The sequence below is a fragment of the Cornus florida genome, unplaced genomic scaffold (assembly GCF_030987335.1).
Source record: "Cornus florida cultivar Cherokee Brave unplaced genomic scaffold, ASM3098733v1 CherokeeBrave_3.0.0_Hap2_Chr01, whole genome shotgun sequence".
Lineage (NCBI taxonomy): Eukaryota > Viridiplantae > Streptophyta > Magnoliopsida > Cornales > Cornaceae > Cornus > Cornus florida.
The window spans coordinates 107,788,754-107,812,665 of NW_026775571.1; the positions used below are offsets into that span (position 1 = coordinate 107,788,754).

Genomic DNA, 23,912 nt, shown 5'->3' on the forward strand with positions numbered 1-23,912 from the left:
GCTAGCTGCAACCGAACTTTGAACTGGTAGAAACTCTAACCCAATTAGTAAACCTGTTTTTTTGTCCATTTTATGCTGTTTATTGTTTATTAATGACTTCTTTTTGTTATTTTACAACATTGTAGCTTTGGAGATTATAAGAAATAATTGATTTCTTGAAAATACTCTAATTAATTTGTTAGCTTATATTAATACTTTACCAGGTCTCTCTGTCTAACTCTTGCCTTGCTCGAAATCTGGATTCTTTTTGAGCTGAAAACAATGGACTCGATTTGTCAAGACGAAGAACATGATTTAGGATTTCAACAATTCATTGACGATCAGTTTAATAATCTTGTTAGCAATTTTAGGGAGTTTGAAAGCACCATCTTGCAGTTACCACCATCCTCAATCAATCCTACCAATGTCCAAGACTTAGTTGACACTTCCCCCAAAAATGAGAAAGACACTCCAATTCTACAAGATTTTGGTGAATTTAAAAGCACAATGTTTCCTCCACGCCAATTTGAGTCCAAGAATGCCAAAACCTCAAGCGATTGGAAGTTTAACGGAGAGATTGAAGACAGTGAAATTATAGTCCACGAAGAAAGAAGTGAGAATGTGAATGTAACAAGTTTCATCAGTGGTGGTGCTGGGGAGGGAGGAAGAGTAAAAGGAACTTTTGGTTCTTTCACAAAATACACAAATGTAACACCTTACCCTTCCGGTGATGGTGGTGGTTGCAGCAGCAGTGGTGGAAGAGGAGGAGCGGCGGATGGATTGTTTACGAGCTATGCAAATGTGACAACTTATGGTGGTGGTAGAAGGGGAGTGGTGGGTGGTTCGTTGATGAATGCTTGGAGACACACGGGTGTGAATGTGACAGCCAATGTTCCTTGGAGTAGGAGGAGGAGGAGGAGGAAGAGGAAATACAGAGGGGTTTACGAGAGCGAAGCAGAGGCCGCTCGCAGAATGGAACTCCTAAAGATTAAGAACAGAGTGGCTGCTACGCGATCATATGAAAAAAAGAAGGTGAATTGTTATCAGTAAATGTGAATTACTACTTATTTTCTGTTACAGTGCTCAGTTGAAAAGCAATCGCTTTCATTTTTCTTTTTCTGTAATTATTTTTTATTAGGCATACGAAGTCCAATTAAAAGCACGGATTCAGAATCTTCGCAAGGAGAATGAGTTTCACAAGAAGTTACTCAAGGTAAGCATTTCTCTATTTTCTGTTCTGTCACTTTTTCTTATAAAATCATTAATTTAGGTGGCATTTGTCTCGCATTTTCTTAATGGAAAATCACTAATAATACCATTTTTTATGATTAATATGAATGTGTTCATCATCTTGTAGTTTCTGGAAGGTATAAATCCGATAGATTTGAAACAGAAACAGCTGATGAGGACGGTCTCGTGTCCTACATAGATCTCAAGCGGCCTATACTTGTACAATCAAACACAGAATGGTGATCAGGATGAAGTGGACAAGTTTAAGAGGGGTGTTAAACTCTACAGTATATGCAACTAATCTGCAAGATGGTGGTGCATGTCACCCAAAAAAAAAGCAAAAAATACAACTACATTTTTTTTTTTTTTTTAACCAGTTATTGTCTTTAGAGTGATGCTTGTCAACTTTCAATTATATTGTTGTACGCATAACTAGGCAAATCATATAACTTCTGCAAGCTTTCTCTGCTCAATTCAGAGTTAGTCACCAAGTAAATATTTGTCATTATTTAGAGTTATTGTTTGCCTTTATATATGGGTTTTACTAACACAAAATATAATCAACCTCCTATACATCAACTTTAACACAAAAAAAAAAAAAAAAATGAAAAAAAAAAAAAAGAACCCTCCTATACATCAATCAATTGAATAAGGCATTAGGATAGAAAATAAAGTGTCATGTCTAAAAGCTGAAAATTAACAAGCATGAATATTTCATTCTATTCCTTCTTAGAAATTTTAGCTGTGGTGATAATTACAATATACTATGTTATCTTTTACTTAGTTATATTCTTTTTTTTTCAAGAAAAAAAAAAAAAAAAAAACTTGTAGCATTAATTCGAAAAGAACAACCAACGCACAGTCACATTATCTATTCCGCATTATATATATAACTCACCAACTCAATCTATTTTCAGAAACAAAATATCAAATAATTTTATAATATAATATAATTCTACATAGATTCAATACATAATATGAGTGTCTATCTAAAATGTTGTATAATTGAATGTAATTTTTGTCATATCATACCAATATCTAAGTGATTTGAAATCTCCTTTTTTTTCACGAAAAATATATTATAGTACCGGGCATTTAACATTTTGGAAGTAATTATCTTGCTTTGTGGAGCAGAAATAAGAGGTATTATCTTACTAAGTATTTCTAAAATCTTAATAAATCAGGGTCAGAAACAACGACAAAATAAGCAAACTTTTAAGCATTAAAAAAAATAATAAAAAAAATAAAAAATAAAAAATAAAAACATATTGTAAGTGTAATCTTGTGTACAACGATAGCAAGTCATCGTATAAATGATAATCTGACACCTAATTGTCACGCCCCATCAAAGTGTTGGGAGGTCGTGCCTGCTTGACATATGTGGAGAGTGGGTTCTACAATCTTCCACACTTGTGTGAAGTATTTGAAGAATTCAAGAAAGTTGTGGCAATATTAAAAAATATTTTAAAAAGTAGTGTAAAGATAAATATCTACAATATTTTAGAAGATAATTTTAGGGAATAAATTATAGATTCTTGCTATGTATTAGGGGGATGGATGCCTATAGCCACATAAGTGACACGTCACTCATGCACTCTGTCTACTTGACGTATTTGGAGTGTGGATTCTATAGTCTTCCACAATTGGGTGAAGTATTGGACTATTAGAGGATTCAAGAAAGTTGTAATAATATATACAATAAAAAATAGTTTTTTAAAAGGAGAGAATAGTGTAGAGATCTAAATATCTACCCTATTACATTCTAGTTATGAATTAGAGGGATTGATGCCTATATACGGAGTGTAGATGTTATTTGTATTCAATAACTTTGAAGGGTATAACAGTTTCAAGTGAAAAAGAAAAAATTAATGAATTAACAGTTTCAAGTGAAAAAAGGGTTACAAACTCAGTGTTTTCATGATGCCCAAATACAAAGAAAATCTTATTTTATATTAGGAAATGATTTTCTCACCTCCTCTTTATTCTAAGAAAATATTATTCTATATTGATAAATGATTTTCTCACCTTCTCAACATTTACTCTAATTTCTTATATTTTTCTTTTTCTTTGTGGTGATCCGCCTATACAAAAAATTTAATGAATTAATAGTTTTAAGTAAAAAAGGATAGAAAAAGAATTCACCTATTTCTCCCCCCTTCTTTTGTTCTTCAAATTTTTACGTATTAATTTTTATTTTTATAATATTATCTATTACCATAAATATAAACTTTTGAAGAAATAATACATTAACATGAACAAAGCAAACAGAATATTACGTACATCGTAACAAAGCATGCTGAGATTCAACTCGGAGCATCTCATCCAAGAACACATCTTTTCTGCATTGTCTAGGCAAATATCCTAACACATGAGTCTCTTATGAACAAAACGAACATTGGCATCACAAAAATGTCTTAAACAAATTCTAAAATACTGAATGATAGATCTATAAAAACCGGATTCGTCCTAAGACTTAAAATTGTCTTGACCACAAACATCTGTACCACTCTCAAAAAATACTTTCTCGAGACCCATTCATGAGCCAACATCAAAGGCTTTCTCAACCCCATGTATAGCTTCGGCAGTGGTTGGATCTGATTGAAAATAAATCAAAGCAACCTTTACGACTCTACCTTCCTCATCTCTAGCAACAGCCCCCTCCCAGCAATATTAGAAGACTCGCAAAATGAAGCACGGTATTAACCTTGACCCAACCCACTTGAGGCTAATTGTTAAAGATTTGTTCCACATCATATTCGGATCGGAAATGCAATGGGTATAAAAGGGTAGTGTGTTAGCTCCACTTACGCAAAATATTTTTCTGGGAAAATATAATTTTTTTTTAGGTAAAATATTTATTTATTTATTTATTTTTCAGTTTGGTCGAGGTTAAAATCGAGTCTATCAGAGTATGTAAAATAATGTACCAAAAATTGATAAATAAATTATTTTTGTTAAGTTTTAATATTTTTTTTTTTATAAATACGACAATCAAACACCAAAAAAAAAAAAAAAAAATTAAAAAAATTAAAAAATATTTTACGCTGCCATGCAATGATCACTGCGGGAAGTAATTTGCCTTGAAAATCGGAGAGAACAACCAATCTTACTCCACTTGCAAGCTCCAGAATAGTCATCTCCAAAGGTAACGAAAATATATTCAGAGATGCTATCCAATCTTTGAATGTATTCAACTTCTCTCCCTAATTAATCTGGCAATGGCCGCCCTGACATCTTCAATATAAGTATTTATGGAATATATATATATATATATATATATATATATATATATATGTAAATTTAAAACAAATTCAAAAAACATACATATAATAGACCACAATAAAATTGAAAAAACAAACTCAAGTTTGTAAACTTGACTAATTAATCGAATTTAAAGCAATTGGAGCCAATAATGTTATCAAAAGAAGTTAAGTCCGTGTTCATATCATTTTTTTTATTATTATTATTTTTCTTTATAAAGAACGAAAAAAATATTTAATGTATAAGGGCAATGACTTAATTACATGATCTCTTTATGAAAAGATGGAGATGTATGGCTAATCTAAACACTGCATGCATGCGTTATATTGTTGTTGAAAATGAATTGTAATTAATTTATGAGGCTTCATGGTCACGTTGGGACATCTATACAGTTGTGTAAAAGGAATGGATCATAATCAAGCCCACAAAGTACTACTGTATATGTGTTGATCTAAACAGCTCACTAGTATCTGCACAACTGGGTGTACTTTGCATGAGATAAGAGGATTGTGGTCCCCAAGTTAAATCAATGTTGGACTGACATCATACACTTTTTAACGCACTACATCTATTTTTAACGCATTGCATCTATTTTTTTAACATAGCACGGAGTAATTTTCAACACACACATAACATATATATATAAATATATAACACATTACATATTTATTTTTAGCTCTAATTATTTTATATTTTTTATGTAAAAATATATTCGTCATACTTATACCTACATAATTTTTATAAACCTACTCATATAAAGTTCATTAGTTAATGGAATTAGAAAAGGGGAGAAGAAAGGAAACATGTTGATGTGACTGTATAAAAAAATTATGTAAAATACACAACAATTTTACTCATTGATAACGTGGCAATACATCTTAACATATTACTGGAAATAAAATAAAAAAATAAAAATTACACATCATAAGTGTATATTTTACACAAAAGAGTATTTTAATAGAGTGATGAAGATGTTCTTATTAAAAAATAAGTAAACGTAGATAAATTAAACCTGTTTGAGATTGTTTTTCAACTACTTAAATGCATTTTTATATTAAAAAAATTGTGTTTAAGTGTATTTATTAACTATTAAAAGCAATTTTAATGGTTATCAATTTTACCTCAGTAGAACTTCTTGAATAAGATTAGACAATTTTATCTCTATTTTTTCATTTTTTTTTTATAAAGATAATTTTAGTCCTTTTTTTTTCAAGTTATTATTATCAAATATGGTAATATTAAATTAAAGAATATTATTGTAAAATTAGCATTATGGTGTTTTAAAAAGATATTGTTATCAAACAAATTTTAAAATAATTTAATTATAAAAGTATTTATTATAGGGTTAAATACAAAAAAACCCTCGCTATATATAAAATGTGTAAAAAACACCCTATTAAAAAAGAAAAAAAGAAAAAGAAAAAGGGCATATAACTCACTGTATTATCTATCTTTTGAGCAAATTGCTCCCTATTGAATAAATAGGATGAAAAGTAGCCATTGGATATGTCATTTTTTCTAAAAATCCAAAAGTACCCTTTTTGTGCAACAAGAATGCCTTTACCAATTTTGTATATATTTGAATAGTGAATGAGTTTATTTTGATGTACTTGAAGATCAATTCAAGGAAATCTTCTCTCTAATATTATTTTTCCCTCTCTAAAATATTTCTATGTTGCCATTTAGCAATTTGTTTCTAATAAAACTATCATTTTTATTTTTTATTTTTTTAGGATACTATATTTTATTTAGTACGTCAAGTGAGATTCTAGCATCTTTACATCATTTTTAATTTTTTTAGAATATTATTTATTTCAATATATATATTTATATATATATAAACACGATCTTTCTTGCAAATATTCTTTTATAATTTTATAAATTCTATATATTTTTCTTCCATTCCTAAAACTCTCATTCTATAAGAAAATAAAATCTCTCTCTAAATTTGTTTTCTTTCTAAATTTTTTTTTGTGTTGTTGATAGAATCTCCTTCTAAAACAGAGCACCTAAATCAGCAAGCCCCTACAAATTTCATAATATCAGCAGAGAGCACAACTTGGAAGATGTTGCTTGACCCGCTCAAAAAAATCAGCAATCTAATTCTAATCTCTTCAAGAAGATCAAGAGAAAAAATTAAGAACTAATTACAAAATTTCGGTATAAATAGATAGAAATCATAAAAAATGAGATATGTAAAAAATATAGGGAAAATAAATAGAAAATAACTTTTTGTAGTAAGATGAGGCAACGTAAAAACAATATTAGGAAGTTTGAATCAATTTTTTAAGTATTTTTATTTGTGTGGACTTGTTTAGTTTTTATCTACAAATTTTTACACTTATACATTCCTTCTTCAAATTTTAACTTTAAACATGAATACAACATGCCATTCCTTATTAGTTAAGCAGTGTCGTCTTAAACTTTTATAAATAGTTTATGAAATAAAAGATAAATTTAAGGTTAATTTTGATATTTTACCTTTTTTTTTTTAATGATAAAATAAGATTAACTTAGTAATTTTACTGTCAAAATTATGATTTATCTTTATCACAAATTGAAAAAAATAAGAAAGTTCTCTGAATAATAAGAAGGTAATTGCACATTTTGTATGGTACCAGAGAATTTTTCACACTGAACCCTATATTATAAAATATATACTACACACCTAATATATTTTTTGCTAATATAAATTTTTGATAGCTCTAATGACAAAAGCGCGTATATTATTTTAACGGCATTTCCAAATGAAGTAATCTGAGTTGGAACTAATCATCACCAAAATTTACGACGGAGGATTCGGCAGCATGGAGATATTGGTAGGGTTGAAGGGTATATTGGTCATTTCAGTGAAAGTATTGGTCAAGGACATGACAGCCGGGTGAAGACACCGAAGAGTCCAGCGTGTTGATTCGGAGGAGTTTGGGGACAAAAAAACCAGTAAAATAATTGAATGACAAAAGCATTGCTTTATCTTTGACCCCCCTCTCTCTCTCTCTCTCTTTCTTTCCCTCATTTGCCCAATCAATTTTATTACTACTACTCTCAAGCATCTCTTTCCCGTTTCTTCTCTTTCTTTTATTTCTCATCCCCACACCCACAGGTATCAACAGGCAATGAGGAGCTCCTTTACACACTACTGTTTTTCATCCAAAGCAAACCATTGGCTTCTCATCCTCTGAAATTAGGTTAGGTATCTTTTTTATGGGTTTGTGTCTCTTTAAGTTCTACTCTTGCCTTTTGCAACTTTTCTGATTTTGGATTTGTGTTAGGGTTTGCCAGATTCCTATTCTCAACTGATCAAGATTTGTTTTTTATTTATTTATTTTATTTTCAGTTTGACCCTTAATCGTGTTTATGTGATTGCTTCTGATTAGTTCATTTAAATGGGATTATTGAAAGCTATAATGAAACTGCATTTTTTGAGGAACTGACCTAATTGAATATATATCTTTGCTTTATGGTGGCCCTTGAATCTTTTGTATTCGTTCCGGGGTCTTTCTTTTGTTTTTTTGGGTTTATTTTGTTTTGTAATGACTTTTCTCTGGGAAAAATGTGGTTCTTGAATTGCTTGATTGACTGTTAATCGTCTTCTGATTCTGCATAAATATACTTTTACATTTTGGCTGAGAGTCTGCATCTAGTTCTGTTCCGGGAAACAAAACAATATCCAGGGGTATAAAATTGTTCTAATGGCATTGATTTTAGTTCTAATTATTGATTGTTAATGAAAAATAGCATATTGACTCATCTTCGATGCTGTTGAAGTGCTTTGTATGACTATTGGCTAATTCTCTTTCCCTTTGTTTCTCCTATTTTGTAAATTATATGTAGTTTTATGTGGTGTGAGGTGCTTTCTCGATCCAGTTGCGTGATCCTCATGCTATGTTTGGGAGCACCAAATCGGTGGATTGGATTTGGAATTGGAAGAAATTTAGTTAAAACTTTGAACAAAATTTGCTCCGATCCCAAATCCAAAGTAAACTATTCAGCGCGCCCAAACTCAACATCAGTGTTTGAATCATTTAACTTGGAGTTGATTGTGCCACAAAGCCCCAATTTCGCTTAGATTTTGAACTTGGATTCATAATTTCCTCTTTTCTTGTTCCGAGTCGGAAAATTCCTTCGATCTCTATATCCTCCTTAATGAGGAAGATACTATGGAAATTTATTATCTTTTCACATCTCCTGTTGGAGTGGGAAGCAGTTTTTTTTTTTTGGTTGTTGGTGATCATTTAATTGATTGGCAGTTTCTTGTTGGCAGAGCTAGAGGAGTATACATGTTGGGTCGCTGATGGAAGGTATTACAGTTATGAGAATGGGTGATGACTGTTGGATTTGTTGGATATGATCTGTATGAAGTGTATCTGTTTCATCTGATGGCCTCAAAAACAGGTGCCAGATCTTCCCCTCAACAGCCACAAAAAGCTCCTGGTGCTCATCGAACAGAGGCTGATAATGGCAGGGCTTTGACTTCACAGGTCTCAAAGACAAGCAAACCCCAGCTGGTTACTGCCGAAAAATTACCAGTATCTGGACATATAACAACAAAGCAGGTTATAGTGGATGTTTTGAGGAGTGAAAAGTCACCAAGTGGTGAACAAGCATCAACAATAGTAGCTGCTGCAGTAAAAGAGACAAGAAGCTCATCAGGAGTATTGGTTGATCAAGAAAAGAGAACATCTGAGAACAGGAGCATGAAGAATAGCTCAGTTTCTGCCAAAATTAGTGACGGGGCCAGTAGTTTTCCCAAAACCAGTGGAAGTGCCAAAATTAGTGATCATGCTGATTTTGTTGAGAGTGGAAAGAGCAGTATGTGTAGAGGGAGCACAAGCACTGATATCAGTGATGATAGTACTTGCAGCTTCTTTAGTAGCAGCGTCAACAAGCCGCATAAAGCAAACGATTTGAGATGGGAAGCCATCCAGGCTGTCCGAGTGAGAGAAGGGGGCTTGGGTTTGAACCATTTCAGATTGCTGAAGAGGTTGGGCTGTGGGGATATTGGGAGCGTCTATCTGGCTGAATTAAGTGGAATTAAGTGTTATTTTGCAATGAAAGTTATGGACAAAGGGTCTCTAGCAGGTCGTAAGAAGCTTCTTCGAGCCCAAACGGAGAGAGAGATTCTGCAGTCATTGGACCACCCCTTCCTTCCAACTCTATACAGCCACTTCGAGACGGATAAGTTTTCATGTTTGGTGATGGAATTCTGCCCTGGAGGAGACTTGCACACTCTTAGGCAGAGGCAACCAGGAAAATATTTTACTGAGCAAGCTGTAAAGTATGATATCTTCTAATCATATCTTCATTTGAAGTAAACTTTTAACAATTAATTCCTATGCATCTGGGTTATTTTGCTGAAGTACTAACGTAGAAAAAGCTGAATGGATAAAACAATCTCACACTGAGATCATAACGAAGCCAAAGCTTCAAACTCTAAAGAGTTCTAATTTTATTTTTTCTCAATTCATTCAAGATGGGTGAATTACTCTTCAGTACAACATACATAGTTATATGTAAGCTTGCGTTACAAATCAGGCTTTTAGCCTTCCTATATCTACTCTATAGCTTACAATATATTACTTTAATCAAAACACTTTCCTATTATTTTTGCAACACATTTTATTACATTCACACTACAAATCTTCAATTGCTGCGCCTGTTCGGCTCCTTGTTTATTGTTGCCCGGACACATTTTCATCTCCACCGTCAAGCACACATTTTAGCTAGCTTTTCCATTTCTCTTGTTTGAACTATTTCCCGACACATATATGTAAAACTATTACTACATGTAGACTTTCCAACCTATGACATCATCATACTATTACTCACACACACACACACACACACATATTATATTACCACATTAACACATGAAACACCAATTGCTTTCTTTCTTTCACATTTATAGCATTGGTCCTACATACTTATCAAGAAAAAAATTAGCATTGGTCCTACATGTCTCCTCCTATTATTACATAGTATATAAATATATGCTATATTATATATTTTAAACCTTTTTTGTCCTACATCAAGTACTTTCTTAAATGCTTACATTCAGCCTCTACTATTGAAGAAGGGGCAAAGATAGATAAAATTGGGATTTGATATAATTAGGTTTAATTTTATTGTTTTTGGTTATTTTTGTAATGGTTGAATTTTAAGGTTATTTGGGTATTCTCATGTTTTAGGGTTTGGTTAATGTTTTGCCTATATAAAGGATTTTATGTAACTAAAGTATTCAGTTTTGGGAATATTGAATTAGTATTGTGAGTTTGCAAACTCCCTATCCTTGTTCTTCTTGTTCTTAATCCCTCCGTCTCTCTAATCTACCTCCTTCGATCTATCTTCTCATCCCCTTCGTCTGTCTTCTCACCTCCATCTTCTAGTCTCATCGAATCTTCTCATTGTCATCCCCTTCTTTCTTTCTGGTTCATATCTAAACACTAGTTGTCTTAAGTCAAAGTTTAGTAGAAGTTAGAGTTTCTTCCTTAATGTATTGGATTGTGGTATTCAAATTTGGAATTTTCTCTTGCATACTGCTGAAATTTATTCCATTAGAATTGCTGGTTGATATATCAAGGCCCATAAAATTCATTCCTGTCCTGCTAGGGTTTTGCCTATTCCAATAAAAACGCGAAAGTTTTGTGGAAACTCTGATTGACTCTGCAAATTTATATTAAAATTTAGAGTCGGAAAATCTGTACCCATTACTATATACAGTTTCCTTTAATGTTTTTATCTTTAATGTTTTTATCACCAAATGGGATGTAGTTCTGTTCCAAATTTCTTCTTTCTTTTTGATGTTCATATTTCCTGTCCAGAAGTAACCTTAACATAGATGCCAAGCATCTCATTTATTATAATTTCTCCCTATCAAATCACTTATAAAAAATTATTGAATATCGTATTTGACTTTGACTAAATCAATAACTTATTAATAGGTAAAATTGAATCAACATTTCTGGAAATGACTTTAGGCATCTATTTTATTTCAAGAAAATTGAGAATTTCTACGAGCTGCTCCGAAGTAAGTTCATGTAAGACTTCCGATTGAATTTATAAGAGTGATGTATTTCATCAGACCCTTGCTAATAGATTAATATAAGCTCTGAAATGGGACTTCGATGCGTAAAATATTCTTTTCATTAGACCCTCGCTAATAGATTAATATAAGCTCTGAAATGGGACTTTGATGCGTAAACTATTCATTTTTTTTTTTTTTAAATATATATATATATATTTTAATTTTTAATTTTTATCAAATGTGCTTCATTAGATAAAGTACACACTACTTACTCTTTTTGGTGCTATTATTCTGTAGTGAAATGTAAACCTAGTTGCAGTTTCCTCTGAGCTTTCTATTCCCCAGATCCTAATGGTTTAACGTAAAGTTTTTTTTTTTTTTTTTTTTTTTTATTGTTTTAGTATGGGGAAAAAAAATTCAATTTTTAATACGTGTCACTATTTGTGTTGATAAATATCTCACACTAATGTGACCCCATAACAAAGTATGTTAGCCAAATTTGTATCTAAAAGGCCACCTATAATTGAAGGCAGGTATACCCATTTGTGTACAGGTCCAGATTCTTGATGACATTAGAGTGATTCTTCCATTTGTTTTTAATTTGTAAACTAATATGATTTTATGGAGCAAATATAGAAAATTGTATAATGTCCTGTCTTTACTCTGTGCTAAAGCATGGATTTTGGGGAGCCTATTTAGCCTATTAGATACAATAAATGATTGTAAAGTTTTTTGTTTATCATTTTATTTTGCAGATTTGCCTATAAGATACAATAAATGATTGTGAAGTGTTTTGTTTATCATTTCATTTTTCAGATTTTATGTAGCCGAGGTCCTGCTAGCATTGGAATACCTTCACATGCTTGGAATTGTCTACCGTGACCTTAAGCCGGAAAATGTCCTTGTGAGGGAAGATGGACACATAATGCTCTCAGACTTTGATCTTTCGCTCCGATGTGCTGTTAGCCCAACTCTTGTCAAGACATCGTCCCTTGAGGCAGAGCCCCTTCGGAAGAACCCTGCTTATTGTGTCCAGCCTGCTTGCATTGAACCTTCCTGCATTCAGCCTTCCTGTGTAGTTCCCACAACATGCTTCTCTCCCCTTCTCTTTTCTAGCAAGTCGAAGAAGGACCGGAAACCAAAGAATGAAGTTGGAAACCAAGTAAGCCCATTACCTGAGCTCATGGCTGAGCCAACCAGTGCACGCTCTATGTCATTTGTAGGGACCCACGAGTACTTGGCACCTGAAATTATCAAAGGTGAAGGTCATGGAAGCGCTGTAGATTGGTGGACATTCGGTATTTTTCTATATGAGCTGTTGTTTGGTAAAACACCATTTAAGGGATCTGGAAATCGAGCCACGTTGTTCAATGTTGTGGGACAGCCTCTTCGTTTTCCAGAATCACCAGTTGTCAGTCCCTCTTCAAGGGATCTTATTAAGAAGTTACTTGTGAAAGAGCCTCAGTACAGATTGGCATATAAAAGAGGGGCAACTGAAATCAAGCAACACCCCTTTTTTGAAGGAGTAAATTGGGCATTGATACGCTGTGCTACCCCTCCGGATATCCCCAAGCTGGTTGAGTTTGATCGAATACCGGCCCCAGCTGCACCAACAAGTGAAAAGACTTCTTCCATTGCTTCTGATAAAAAAAGTTCCGATAACTATCTGGAGTTTGATTTCTTCTAGTTATAACAAGTTGTTTTTATTTAAGGGGAAACATTTGTTCTGAAAGGTTCAGGGATTGTTAATGGTGGGGGACGGCGGAGCTTTCTTATTCATAGATGAACAGAACGGTATGTTTGTTGTTGCTTCCTGTAAAGGTTTCAGATCTGTATTGCTTTAACCATTGCATATACTCCATTCATTTTAGGGTTTTAACTAGCTTGTGCATTATATTGGTCAAACTCTGGACCAAGCTTGTGCTCGGCACCTTAGTGACCTGTGATCAGGAGGACAAATCAGTGGTGGCTTTAAGAGGAACTCAAAATTGGGTACATGATAAAAGATTTCCGCCATCTTATTTGTACAAATATTTTTTGACATTTCTGTGGAAAATCTTTTTCATTGTAGCACCAAAGTTTGAATGTTTTTTGTTGTCATTCTAAGATTGATATGTTTCTTCCTATATTTTTAAATTTTGTTGCGGTTTTTCTTGCTCACGAAAGCATAAAAAAACATTGCGAATTTAAGAAATTTGCGTGTCCTTTATTCTACTCCGTACTACATCTGCTGAATTTGAGAAAGAAACAAAAGTAATGTTCCTGCACTTGATAGATATAAACAAACACCCTTGCATTTGGTAAAAAAGAAGATGGGGATCCAAAATGATCAACTCTGGTTAAATTCTTTAATTTAAATAAATATGGTGATTAAATTAAAGTGGTCAAGTTTAAATTGTGTTTGTTTTAAAATGGAGGGATAGAATAGAGAATTGATAATTATTTGGTTGCCCTCAATTTTTTTTTTTTATAGTGAACTCTTTATTTTATTATCCTTACTACTCACAAAATATAACAAAATCATTCTTCTCTTTTCTCTCCTTAACACCAATGAGGGTTGTTACCATCATTTCAATTTTTTTTTTTTTTAATAAATTATCGAAACACCGGGAGGGATTACTACTATACTCTCCTTTCTTTTTTCTTCTTTCTTTTCTTCTCTCTCGTTAGTGTTATTTTCTCCATTCTTTTACCGCCCTAGTTATCCAAACAAAACTTTGGGCCTATAAAAATTGCTCATTTGGGTTGCTTTCAAAACCTATAAGTAATGGACAGTTTATGAGTTTTGGTCTATTGAATAAAGAGAGACTCATAAGGGGTCGTTGCGAAATTCATCTGCAAATGTCTTGACAACAACGTCTCAGCCACCAACAAATTTTTTATTAATTAATTAATTTAATACTACCAACAATTTCACTTACCACAAATAATAAAAAAATATCTACAATCTCAACTCTCCAAAGCTGACCTATTTTGTGTTTCTTTTACTTTTGACTTTCCCGGTCGTCCCCTACATTGGGGAGAGAGTGCTCCCTCTTTTGCTCGCCTCTTACCAACCCTTCTTTACCGATCCCCAATAGCTTTCACTTTACCAAACTCTATATTATATAATATATATATATATATATATATATATGTGTGTGTGTGTTGAGTAATGATTTGCAACCTAGGTCCTAGGGTTTTTCTCCCCACTGAGTCTATATATATATGTAAATAAAATGTAGCCATTATCCACGACTTCGACTAAGTTGAGTTTAGGTACACGTATCCACAGTTCATACATATATGTTATTTTAAGTATTTTGGTAATGAAACCTATGTGAAATGTGAATGGAACGAGAAGCATAGCCATAATGGTAGCCAATTTTGACCACGCAATATAGTGGTGATTGATGGTCAGAGGTTTAGAGCCACACATTCGTGACCAATTTTAACAGTGTTTACAGCATTCCCCCATAATGAATATAAGCCATATACTATAAAATTCAGAACTTAGTGGTGTGTACTGCTTTTTAACTCTTGTCTTTTTCCTTCCCCTTTCCTTTTCCTCTCTCTTTCTTCCTTTCATTTTCTTCCATTTGGAATATATTATAAAAGAGAATAGACAATTATTTTTGTAACTACCGTCCAACCAAATTCCTTTCATTTTCTTCCAATACACAATTATTTGTTGTAACTTGCATCCAAAGAGAGTGGGTTTAGTCAATTTGAGAGGTCATTTTTTTTTAGATAACATGTCAATTGACCTATCAATTACTGTAATATTTTACTAATTTTCTTTTGTCCCCTATTTTAGATAACATGTGAATTGTTTAATTCATATCACACACACACAAAATAATTCTTAACAAATTAAGCGCATATCTAAGTATTTGATAATGTAATTTAAATATCACTAAAAATATTAAAAATGGTATACGCCAATTAGAATGAAGTAAAATTTTAAGAATTTATGTTTTATCAATTATCACTAAATGCTCAAAATTTAAAAAGATATCAAAGAAATATTTATTTTTAATTATCACTTAAAAACTTCAATACTTAAATTTCAATACTTAATTTTAATTTTATCAAACAAAACTACTACCAGTAATATTACCATTCCTATCTTTCCTTCCAATTTATCCATTTACACCATCATTGTTACAATTACTCTTTAGAATATCAAGAGGAAATAGGTTTGGGATTCTCTCGAGCACAACTTTAGATTCGTATCATTATTAACGTGTTGTATCGCAATATTATTAAGTAAAAAAAATTAATATATTTATATAGTTGTGAATTTAAATTTATTACTTGTTGCATTGTTCGCAAAAATTTAATCGGAGAATATACAATAGTTTAAAAGATTCACATAATTAACCAAACCTCATAATAATTCATATGTAAATTGTAATTTAGTAAATGAACGTGACATTGGAAATCCAAAAGAGCATCTTGCAACACAATCATTGAATTTAAATTTGTAAAAAAGTAAAGTGTGAAATATCTTGTAATATGATTTCCAATTTAGTAAAATTGATTCTTGTATATTGAATAAGATCCATTATATTCTAAAATTATTTCACCCAATAATACTACTTGTATAAATTCTCCTTAGCTTAATTTTGCTTTGCACGTGTCAATATTCGGACAACACAACGTAAAATCATTCCTTTTTAAAATAAAAAAAATTGTGATTCATGTGAATATACGCGTGGCACTACTCAATATCATCCATCAATCAAAACGCGTACTGGTTTCTCTTCAAAACAGTCAACCAGTTTAAATCAACGGTGATGAAGTAATTATTCTATGGTGAGAGAAACATAGACTAAAAAACACTCGTTTTTAGCGTTGTAGTAAGTGGGGGGAGGGCAAAACAAAGTTAATGTCCCCATTTATAATGTGAGAGAGCTTCAATTCCAAGAAAAGGCTCTCTGAGTCAGAGAGAGAGGGACCTGCCATTCTTGACTCTTTACACGCGCTCTATCTCCTCAATTTTCTCTCTCCTAATTAAGTTGGAATCTCTTGGTCTCTCTCTAGCTCTTTCGTCTTCTTCTCTCTTTCCTCTTTCTCTGAAGTAATAGAAGGTGTGAAAATAAAGAGGAAAAGTAAAAGTTTAAACCAAAAAGTAGTCATTTTGATCATTGCATTTGTGTGGAAATTGTGCAAAGTTTTGTGGAAGAAGCAGCAATGGGAACCGTTTCTCAGGACGCGATCAACCAGTTTAAATCGCTGATGGACCATGGTCAGCTCTTTTTCATCTTTACTTCAATTTGCTTCCATTTTCATTCACAAATCAGTACTCATTTTGGGGTCTTTTTTTTTTTTTTTTGGTTTGATTTCAAATTCTACTTCAATTTGGCAGTTGAAGAACCGCTCAAGAGAACATTTCAGGTTCGCATTTTTCTTCTTTTTATTTTTTGTGCTTATTTTGTCCGATCTGTTCTTCAAAGGTAGGCATTTTGTTCAAGTACTTTCCTTTGGTGATTATTATATGCTTATATATCTATATATATTGTTTAATTGTGGATCTTATTTGTTATTGCTTTACTCTTCTTTCTTTTCTTTTTTTTTTTTTCTTTTTTCTTTTTTTTTTTTTCCCTATTTTTTATTATGAATTATCTGTTTTTCTGAGAAAATGTAGGAAAGTAACTGAAATAATAACCAATCTTAAAAATCTAAGATTTTTTATTTATTCACTTGTGGACCAAGTTAATTAAACCACCACTCTACTTAGTCTAAAACCACTGTTTTGGCTTGATTGATGTGAGATTATTCTAAAATACAAAACAAAGGGAGGAATTCTTTCAATACTTTATTTTGGGTTACTTTTATGAAATTCTGGTTGCTTTTTAGAAGTGGAAATGCTGTGTTTCGAAGGAATTTCAATAGCAGTGAAGAATTCAATACCAGATTCTTACTCTGCAAAATCTAATTGATGGATTTGTTGAGTGTCAGAAATGGGTTTTCATATAATGTGATACTTTAGTGCTTAACTTGTTTTTATGTTGGCTTAATTGGTATAAATTTGAACCTAACATTTAATTATAGGCTACAGTAAGACTTGCTGAGCTTTTCTATCTTCCATGGGGTATAATGTCAGCTTTTTTTTTAACTATTATTATCATATATTCATTGTATTTATTATTTGCGTAATGTTAGTCTAATTTTTTTTTTTTTTGAATCTCTTTCACAAAATCGAATCTGTTGAACATCCATGTAATGCTAAAATTCTACTACACCGGAAATTTTTTGTTCCGTTTTTGGCTGTGCAGTGCTTCTCCCGTGTTACTTGAGTCTGATGGGATAGAGAATTGTGGTTGATATAATGTCAACCTTTTTTTTACTATTATTATCATATATTCATTCTATATTTTATTGCCTACTGTTAGTTGAAAATTGAGTGTATGCTGTTGGAAAAAGAATCTTGTTCCTGTGCATCTGTATTTTGTCTTTGGATATTTTTATACTTATAAAGTTAAACCCTTTTATCAATCTTTTTGGTTGTTTGTATGAAACCTTATTCAAATGTTCCCTTTTTCCATCTGCAGAATGTTCATCAGGGATATCCAACAGAAACTTATGCGCGTTTCTTAAAAGCCAGAGAGGGGAATGTTTCCAAAGCCCACAAAATGGTAAGCTCTTGTTCCTTTTGGTAAATATATTTCAAAACCTGTTGTATGTGATTATCTTTTTTATTAATGAGGTAATGCTTGTATAACATTTCAGTTAGTGGATTGTTTAAAGTGGAGGGTACAGAGTGAGATTGACAATATGTTGGCGGTATGTTCACTTTATTCTTAAACGCTGTATCATCTTAAATCTAAAAAAGTTCTATGAACATGAGATTAATTCAATGCTTGTCGAATGGTTCATTGTTGGACTTTATGTATAACACTCAATTAAAGCTTTGTAAATCGTTGTGTGGTTTAAACATTAAACTGAATTATATCAAGGCTCAGCAATCTTTGTAGGCAAATGAATGCTGGACATTGTTGCTATGGTCTTTGAGTTGAATTATTTGATTTAATGTTAGTTTGAGATTTGTGACCGTATATTGTGAGTGCCTGTATCGACTTTAGGAGCAGCTTGGACTGGAGGAGGTGCAGGATCATAATAGACGAGTCATGTTTTATTGGTAAACATTGAATGAGTTTCTCAGATTTAGTAATTTAAGTACTCGTGTATATGATGGATTTGCTCTGTTTTCTGCAATCCGGTTAGCTAATAGATCTACCTTTATCATGAATCTTCTACACATTTTTTTTTTAAAAAGTTATACAAGAAAAGCATGATGCAGACTGTGTCATGTTTAATTTCTTATATTTAGCCAGCCAGTCACAAGCCTGGAAAAAAGGAGGGGGGCTGCGTGTAGTGGATTGACAGCCACCGTAAAACTTTTGTCTAGTCCAATATGAACATGAAAAGCATGAGCGTAATTTTCATGATTCTTAAATGAACTTTTGAAAGAGATGGCATGGAAGTTTTAAGTTCACTAAATAAGTAAAAAAAAAGATCCCCAGCATTCTCTCCCGCACTCTTTCAACATACTAAACACAACCATTGTATCTCCACCGTTACATGGCTATGTGCATAATGATTGTTCTGGTTGTATATTTTATATGTATATTGGTGATATCTTGTCCAATTAATGATGCACTCCATAAATCAATTAGTTGTTATATTCTGATTTGGTTAGTTCTCTGTGATAGAAGCCCATTGTTCCTACTGAATTGTACAGAGCAGTGCGAGATTCACAACTCATAGGACTGTCAGGTTATACAAGAGAGGTGCTTATTCTTGATCCAGATTAATCTCTTTTCCGGCATTTATTTCTTGTCTATATATCTTGCTACGTCTGATGTAGTAAAATTTGTTTATAAAAATGAAACTGATGGAACTGTGATGTTCTCTCATGTATTCTTACTTACATGTAGTGACTATCTTTTCTGACAGGGCCTTCCAGTATTTGCTCTTGGTGTAGGATTCAGCACGTTTGACAAAGCTTCTGTAAGGATTATTGTTTTTCCTCCAAATTCCCTTTGACATTCATAATTATTGTACTTTTTAAGAAGTATTTGTCAGACATCTATACCTTACCCTATCGGGGAAAAAGCAATGAAGGAGCAGTAATAGGCTGAGAAGCATGGATAGTTGGACATGACACGACATGACAAGAACATGTTGACATGACAAATAGAAAAAGTAGTTGTGGATACGACACGGCAAAGACACAACAATTGAAAATTAGAGAGCGAAATAAAACAAGGATACAACTTAAATTTTTATGCAACTTAAACAATTGATATTCTTTTATGTTATATAATAAATAAATATTTAGTGACAGTAGTCTGAATTTGTAACTCACAAATCATATGACTATAATCACCCCTCTCATAGAGAGGGAGATAAAACAACGATACAACTTAAATTATTATGCAGTGTATGCATGTATATTTGTATATGTATGTGTTTTCAATTATATAGTTGGACATGACACGACATGTTTAGAACATGTTAACATGACAAATAGAAAAAGTAGTTGTGGATACGACACGGCAAAGACACAACAATTGAAATTAGAGAGCGAAATAAAACAAGGATACAACTTAAATTATTATGCAACTTAAACAATTGATATTCTTTTATGATAAATAATAAATAAATATTTAGTGACAGTAGCCTGAATTTGTAACTCACAAATCATGTAACTATAACCACCCCTCTCATAGAGAGCGAGATAAAACAACAATACAACTTGAATTATTATGCAGTGTATGCATGTATATTTGTATATTTATGTGTTTTCAATTATATATGTGTGTGTGTGTATGTACACAGAGTCTTTGATTACTCACTTCCTACTCCCATGCTCAATCTCTCTGGTAATCAGATAGCCCATTCTTTATGCAAAAGTACCTTTTGTTTTTCCATTGATGTAAATCCTTTAGATTTGGAATAGTAACTTCTGCTGCATTATCTCTACTCAAGTGTTAACCATTATTTCTTCTTTTATTTTACCGGATGGGGTCTTGTGAGAGTTGATATGCAAGTATTTCATTCTTCAATAAACTTCCAGTGTATAATTTTATTTCTATTATTTCAGATCCATTACTATGTTCAATCACATATTCAAATCAATGAATATCGGGATCGTGTAATTTTGGTAAGTATTAGTGCATGGAATGTTCGAAGGTCTTTTTACTCGTTGTGTTGACTTAAAACCCTTGATGTAGCCTTCTGCAACAAAGAAATATGGAAGACAAATTAGCAACTGTGTGAAGGTTCTAGATATGACTGGCCTGAGGCTTTCGGCATTGAGCCAAATAAAGGTATACCTTGACACTGTAGAACTTTTTTTTTTCCCCTTCTTATTTAAAATGTGAAATTCCTGTTTGTTCAATAACTAGTACACTGGAATATGTCCTTATCTTTAAGATCTGTGAATTGTTTCTTAACCAACAATAAACTTAACCTTAGTTATTACCCTTCACTTTTACTGAGGTTCTTTGATGCCTGGAACTGCAAGTGAGTTGTAAAGTGATTTATCTTATCTCCATCCTCTCTAGGGATTATGTTTTAATCAAATATTAAAGATTTATCTAGAGATTTGGCAGAAATAAAAGATCAATAATATAATTTTGATGACTACCTACTGACTTTATGAGTGGAAAATATGGATGTTTGTTAAAGGAACAGTGTGTGGGGGCCCATTCCCAAGCCAAAATTGATGAAGTGGATGGATATTGTTGAACTCAAGTTATATTTGAATGAGATAAAGCATATGTGAGGTGTGCAAAAATTCTTTGTTGAAATTTTAATTTTTCAAGATGGAAAAATAAGGCTTGTGACATATTCAACTCAGCAAAGCATTGTCCTATTTTGTCTCTGTGTGAATCCTATTTCTCCAGTATGCTATTATCAGGATTCATTTTCATGTAGGACATGAACTATCCTAAACCCTGACAGTCTGAGTTGATATTAAGTATTCCTGTCCAAAACCCCGATAGTCTGAGTTGATATTAAACTACCTGATAGTTTGCCGGGATAAGTAGCTGAAGTTTTTTTTTTATGTGAATATTCCTATTGATACCAGATTGCTAATTTAATTTTGTAATCAACATGGGAATCCATGTAAAATTTATTAACACTGATGTTTTGTGTTCATGCAGCTATTGACTATTATTTCTACCATTGATGATCTGAACTACCCGGAGAAGACGGTTACGTATTATATTGTAAATGTTCCATATGTATTTTCAGCCTGTTGGAAGGTTGGCCTCCACATTGTTGTTCCTTGTGCTTTATAAGCTTTTATCATCTGTACTAATTCTTAACACCTTTAAATATCTAAGTTTATTAACGAATGAATATATATTTATATGACACTACTCTCTGGGTATTTTACCATGCCATTAGTGTAACGCCTTCAATATTTGCAGGTTGTCAAGCCTCTTTTGCAGGAGAGGACAAAGAGAAAAGTGCAGGTGTTGTCTGGTTGTGGACGAGATGATCTGTTGAAGGTAAGGAAATTTTCTGATGATCTTTAATATTCTGAGAACTCTTATCTTTGATTTTACTTTTTTATTCTCATTGACATGAACCTTGTGTTTTCTCAATTGATTGACTAAAACTAGGAGAAGAAGACCAACTATCTGAATTGTAAAACCAAAATTACTGCTAAAGGATAACAAAAGGTTCAGGACAGCTCAGATGAATTAGCTAGTCTTTTGGCTTACCAAATGGGCAATAGCCCAGCTGGTATAAACCCACCTCCCCAAAGGGGAGGTCGGGGATTCGAGCCTCCATGGAGGCATGGGGGTGTGAGTTTGCTTAACCTTCCAAAAAAAAATTAAAAATGTCTGTGGCTTGGTATATATTTACTAGGGCCCATAGGTGAGCCCTATTAAACCCTAGTCATGAAAGACCAGCCTCTAATTTACTGCACACTGGACCATAGTTCCTGTTTGGTTAAATCTTCTAACAGTGCAAGGTGATTCTAGTTGTCTACATCAGAATGAAAACAGGGACGGCATGGTCATCATGGGCAACATTTTGATTTTGAATTTTTTTTTTTTTTTTTCCTACTTGCAACATTTTGATTCATTGCATAATATCAAGTACATGGTAGAACTGGATAGAACAATAACAAGAAAATAGTTCTGTTTGCCAGAAGCACCAACCCTTTCTCCATTTCTGTTTCATTCCTTTCAATGAGTATTGTTCTAACCTTGTTTGCTTGCATGTTTTGTCTAGATAATGGATTATGCATCCCTCCCTCATTTCTGTCGAAGGGAAGGCTCCGGATCTTCCCGACATTTGGAGAATTCAGCTGACAATTGCTTTTCCTTGGACCATCCATTTCATCAACAACTGTACAACTACATCAAGCAGCAAGCCTTGAACCGTGAACCTGTGAAACCAATTAAACAGGGATCTGTGCGTGTGGATTTACCCGAGCCCGCTGTAGAAGTAACAGAGATTGCCAAAACCCTAGAATCTGAGTTACAGAAGCAGGAGGGGCTCTCTGGCTCGTTCGCGGACATGAATATTAATGCTGATAAAAAATAAAAAGCTCAATGCCTCGCTAACATATGGTGATTGATCCCACATCTATTATCAGACACGACAGTCGCTGTTTTAGATGTCCAATATAGTAGTAGCAGCTTGATTAGCTCTATGTAAATTTTGCAGGAAAATTCTAATATAACTTACGTAACTTTACATTCTACCTGTGTAATCAGTAGTAAGTTGTATCCAGCCTATAATGGCTTAGGAACTATCAAGAGAGGCTTGATGATACTTATAAGTTGATACTAATTTCAGTTGTACCGATATACGCTAATTAGATGGTCCGGCCAATCATCATTGGACACGTAAGTAAAATGCTGAAAAAGTTTATGTATTTTTGACACAATTGCTCACGTGTCCAATGACGATTGGCTTGTGACCAATGGTCTTGGGACCATGTAATTTCTATTCTTTTTTCCTTCTCAGCATTTCGGACAGTTTCAAATTTGTTGCATGGACTTCTCTTAATCTCTTCTGCTTCAGATGAGGAGCTATTGAAGTGTATGGGATATATAATCAAAAACTACTTTTGATTTTGAGTCTACCATGATCAAATACAAGAAATTTGTGGCAAATGTAAATCCCAGCACGACATTGTAAATATATTTTAAAACAAAAAACTTCATTACTACATAATTTTTCGTAATGTATACATTGTCAAAAAAAAAAAAAAAAAAAAAAAAAAAAACAAATTTGTAAATAAAGTACAATTATAATAACATAACGTAATTAACCTAAATATTTCATTTTCGGCAAGAATGCTAATAATTTATTTCTCCCTAGTCGTATGATATATATCCATGTATTTTGTTAATAGTTTAACTGTATAATTAATAGCCCATAGGTATAGGCGGCGATCCGA

General features: G+C 32.7%; 2 protein-coding genes across 4 annotated transcripts; both read left to right on the forward strand.

Moving 5' to 3' along the window:
• Positions 1-7,436: 7,436 nt before the first annotated feature.
• Positions 7,437-13,620, forward strand: LOC132312781 (serine/threonine-protein kinase D6PKL1-like). Of its 2 annotated transcripts, none has more exons than XM_059811293.1 (3): positions 7,437-7,663; positions 8,735-9,748; positions 12,311-13,620. In XM_059811293.1, exons 2-3 carry the CDS (start codon positions 8,796-8,798, stop codon positions 13,179-13,181), a joined length of 1,824 nt encoding a protein of 607 aa, XP_059667276.1. In that variant the 5' UTR covers positions 7,437-7,663; positions 8,735-8,795; the 3' UTR covers positions 13,182-13,620. The 2 variants fall into 2 exon arrangements, with proteins under 2 accessions (XP_059667276.1, XP_059667269.1); XM_059811286.1 differs by having other exon boundaries at positions 7,438-7,658.
• A 2,748-nt stretch (positions 13,621-16,368) lies between these two features.
• Positions 16,369-23,478, forward strand: LOC132312796 (phosphatidylinositol/phosphatidylcholine transfer protein SFH9-like). 2 transcript variants are annotated; one of them, XM_059811306.1, is made up of 11 exons: positions 16,369-16,724; positions 16,845-16,873; positions 18,031-18,114; positions 18,209-18,262; positions 19,192-19,269; positions 19,436-19,489; positions 20,586-20,645; positions 20,716-20,811; positions 21,652-21,753; positions 21,922-22,002; positions 22,736-23,478. In XM_059811306.1, the coding sequence occupies exons 1-11, from the start codon at positions 16,670-16,672 to the stop codon at positions 23,048-23,050; spliced, it is 1,008 nt and encodes a 335-aa protein (XP_059667289.1). In that variant the 5' UTR covers positions 16,369-16,669; the 3' UTR covers positions 23,051-23,478. The 2 variants fall into 2 exon arrangements, with proteins under 2 accessions (XP_059667289.1, XP_059667296.1); XM_059811313.1 differs by having other exon boundaries at positions 19,195-19,269.
• Positions 23,479-23,912: the final 434 nt, after the last annotated feature.

Bases quoted from the DNA above. Each gene is read 5' to 3' on its own strand.
- LOC132312796 (XM_059811306.1), top strand. From the start codon at position 16,670: ATGGGAACCGTTTCTCAGGACGCGATCAACCAGTTTAAATCGCTGATG. The intron at 20,646-20,715 runs GTAAGTATTAGT...CCCTTGATGTAG, and splicing joins ATCGGGATCGTGTAATTTTG to CCTTCTGCAACAAAGAAATA. The intron at 21,754-21,921 runs GTTGGCCTCCAC...CAATATTTGCAG, and splicing joins TATTTTCAGCCTGTTGGAAG to GTTGTCAAGCCTCTTTTGCA.
- LOC132312781 (XM_059811293.1), top strand. From the start codon at position 8,796: ATGACTGTTGGATTTGTTGGATATGATCTGTATGAAGTGTATCTGTTT. The intron at 9,749-12,310 runs GTATGATATCTT...TTCATTTTTCAG, and splicing joins TTTACTGAGCAAGCTGTAAA to ATTTTATGTAGCCGAGGTCC.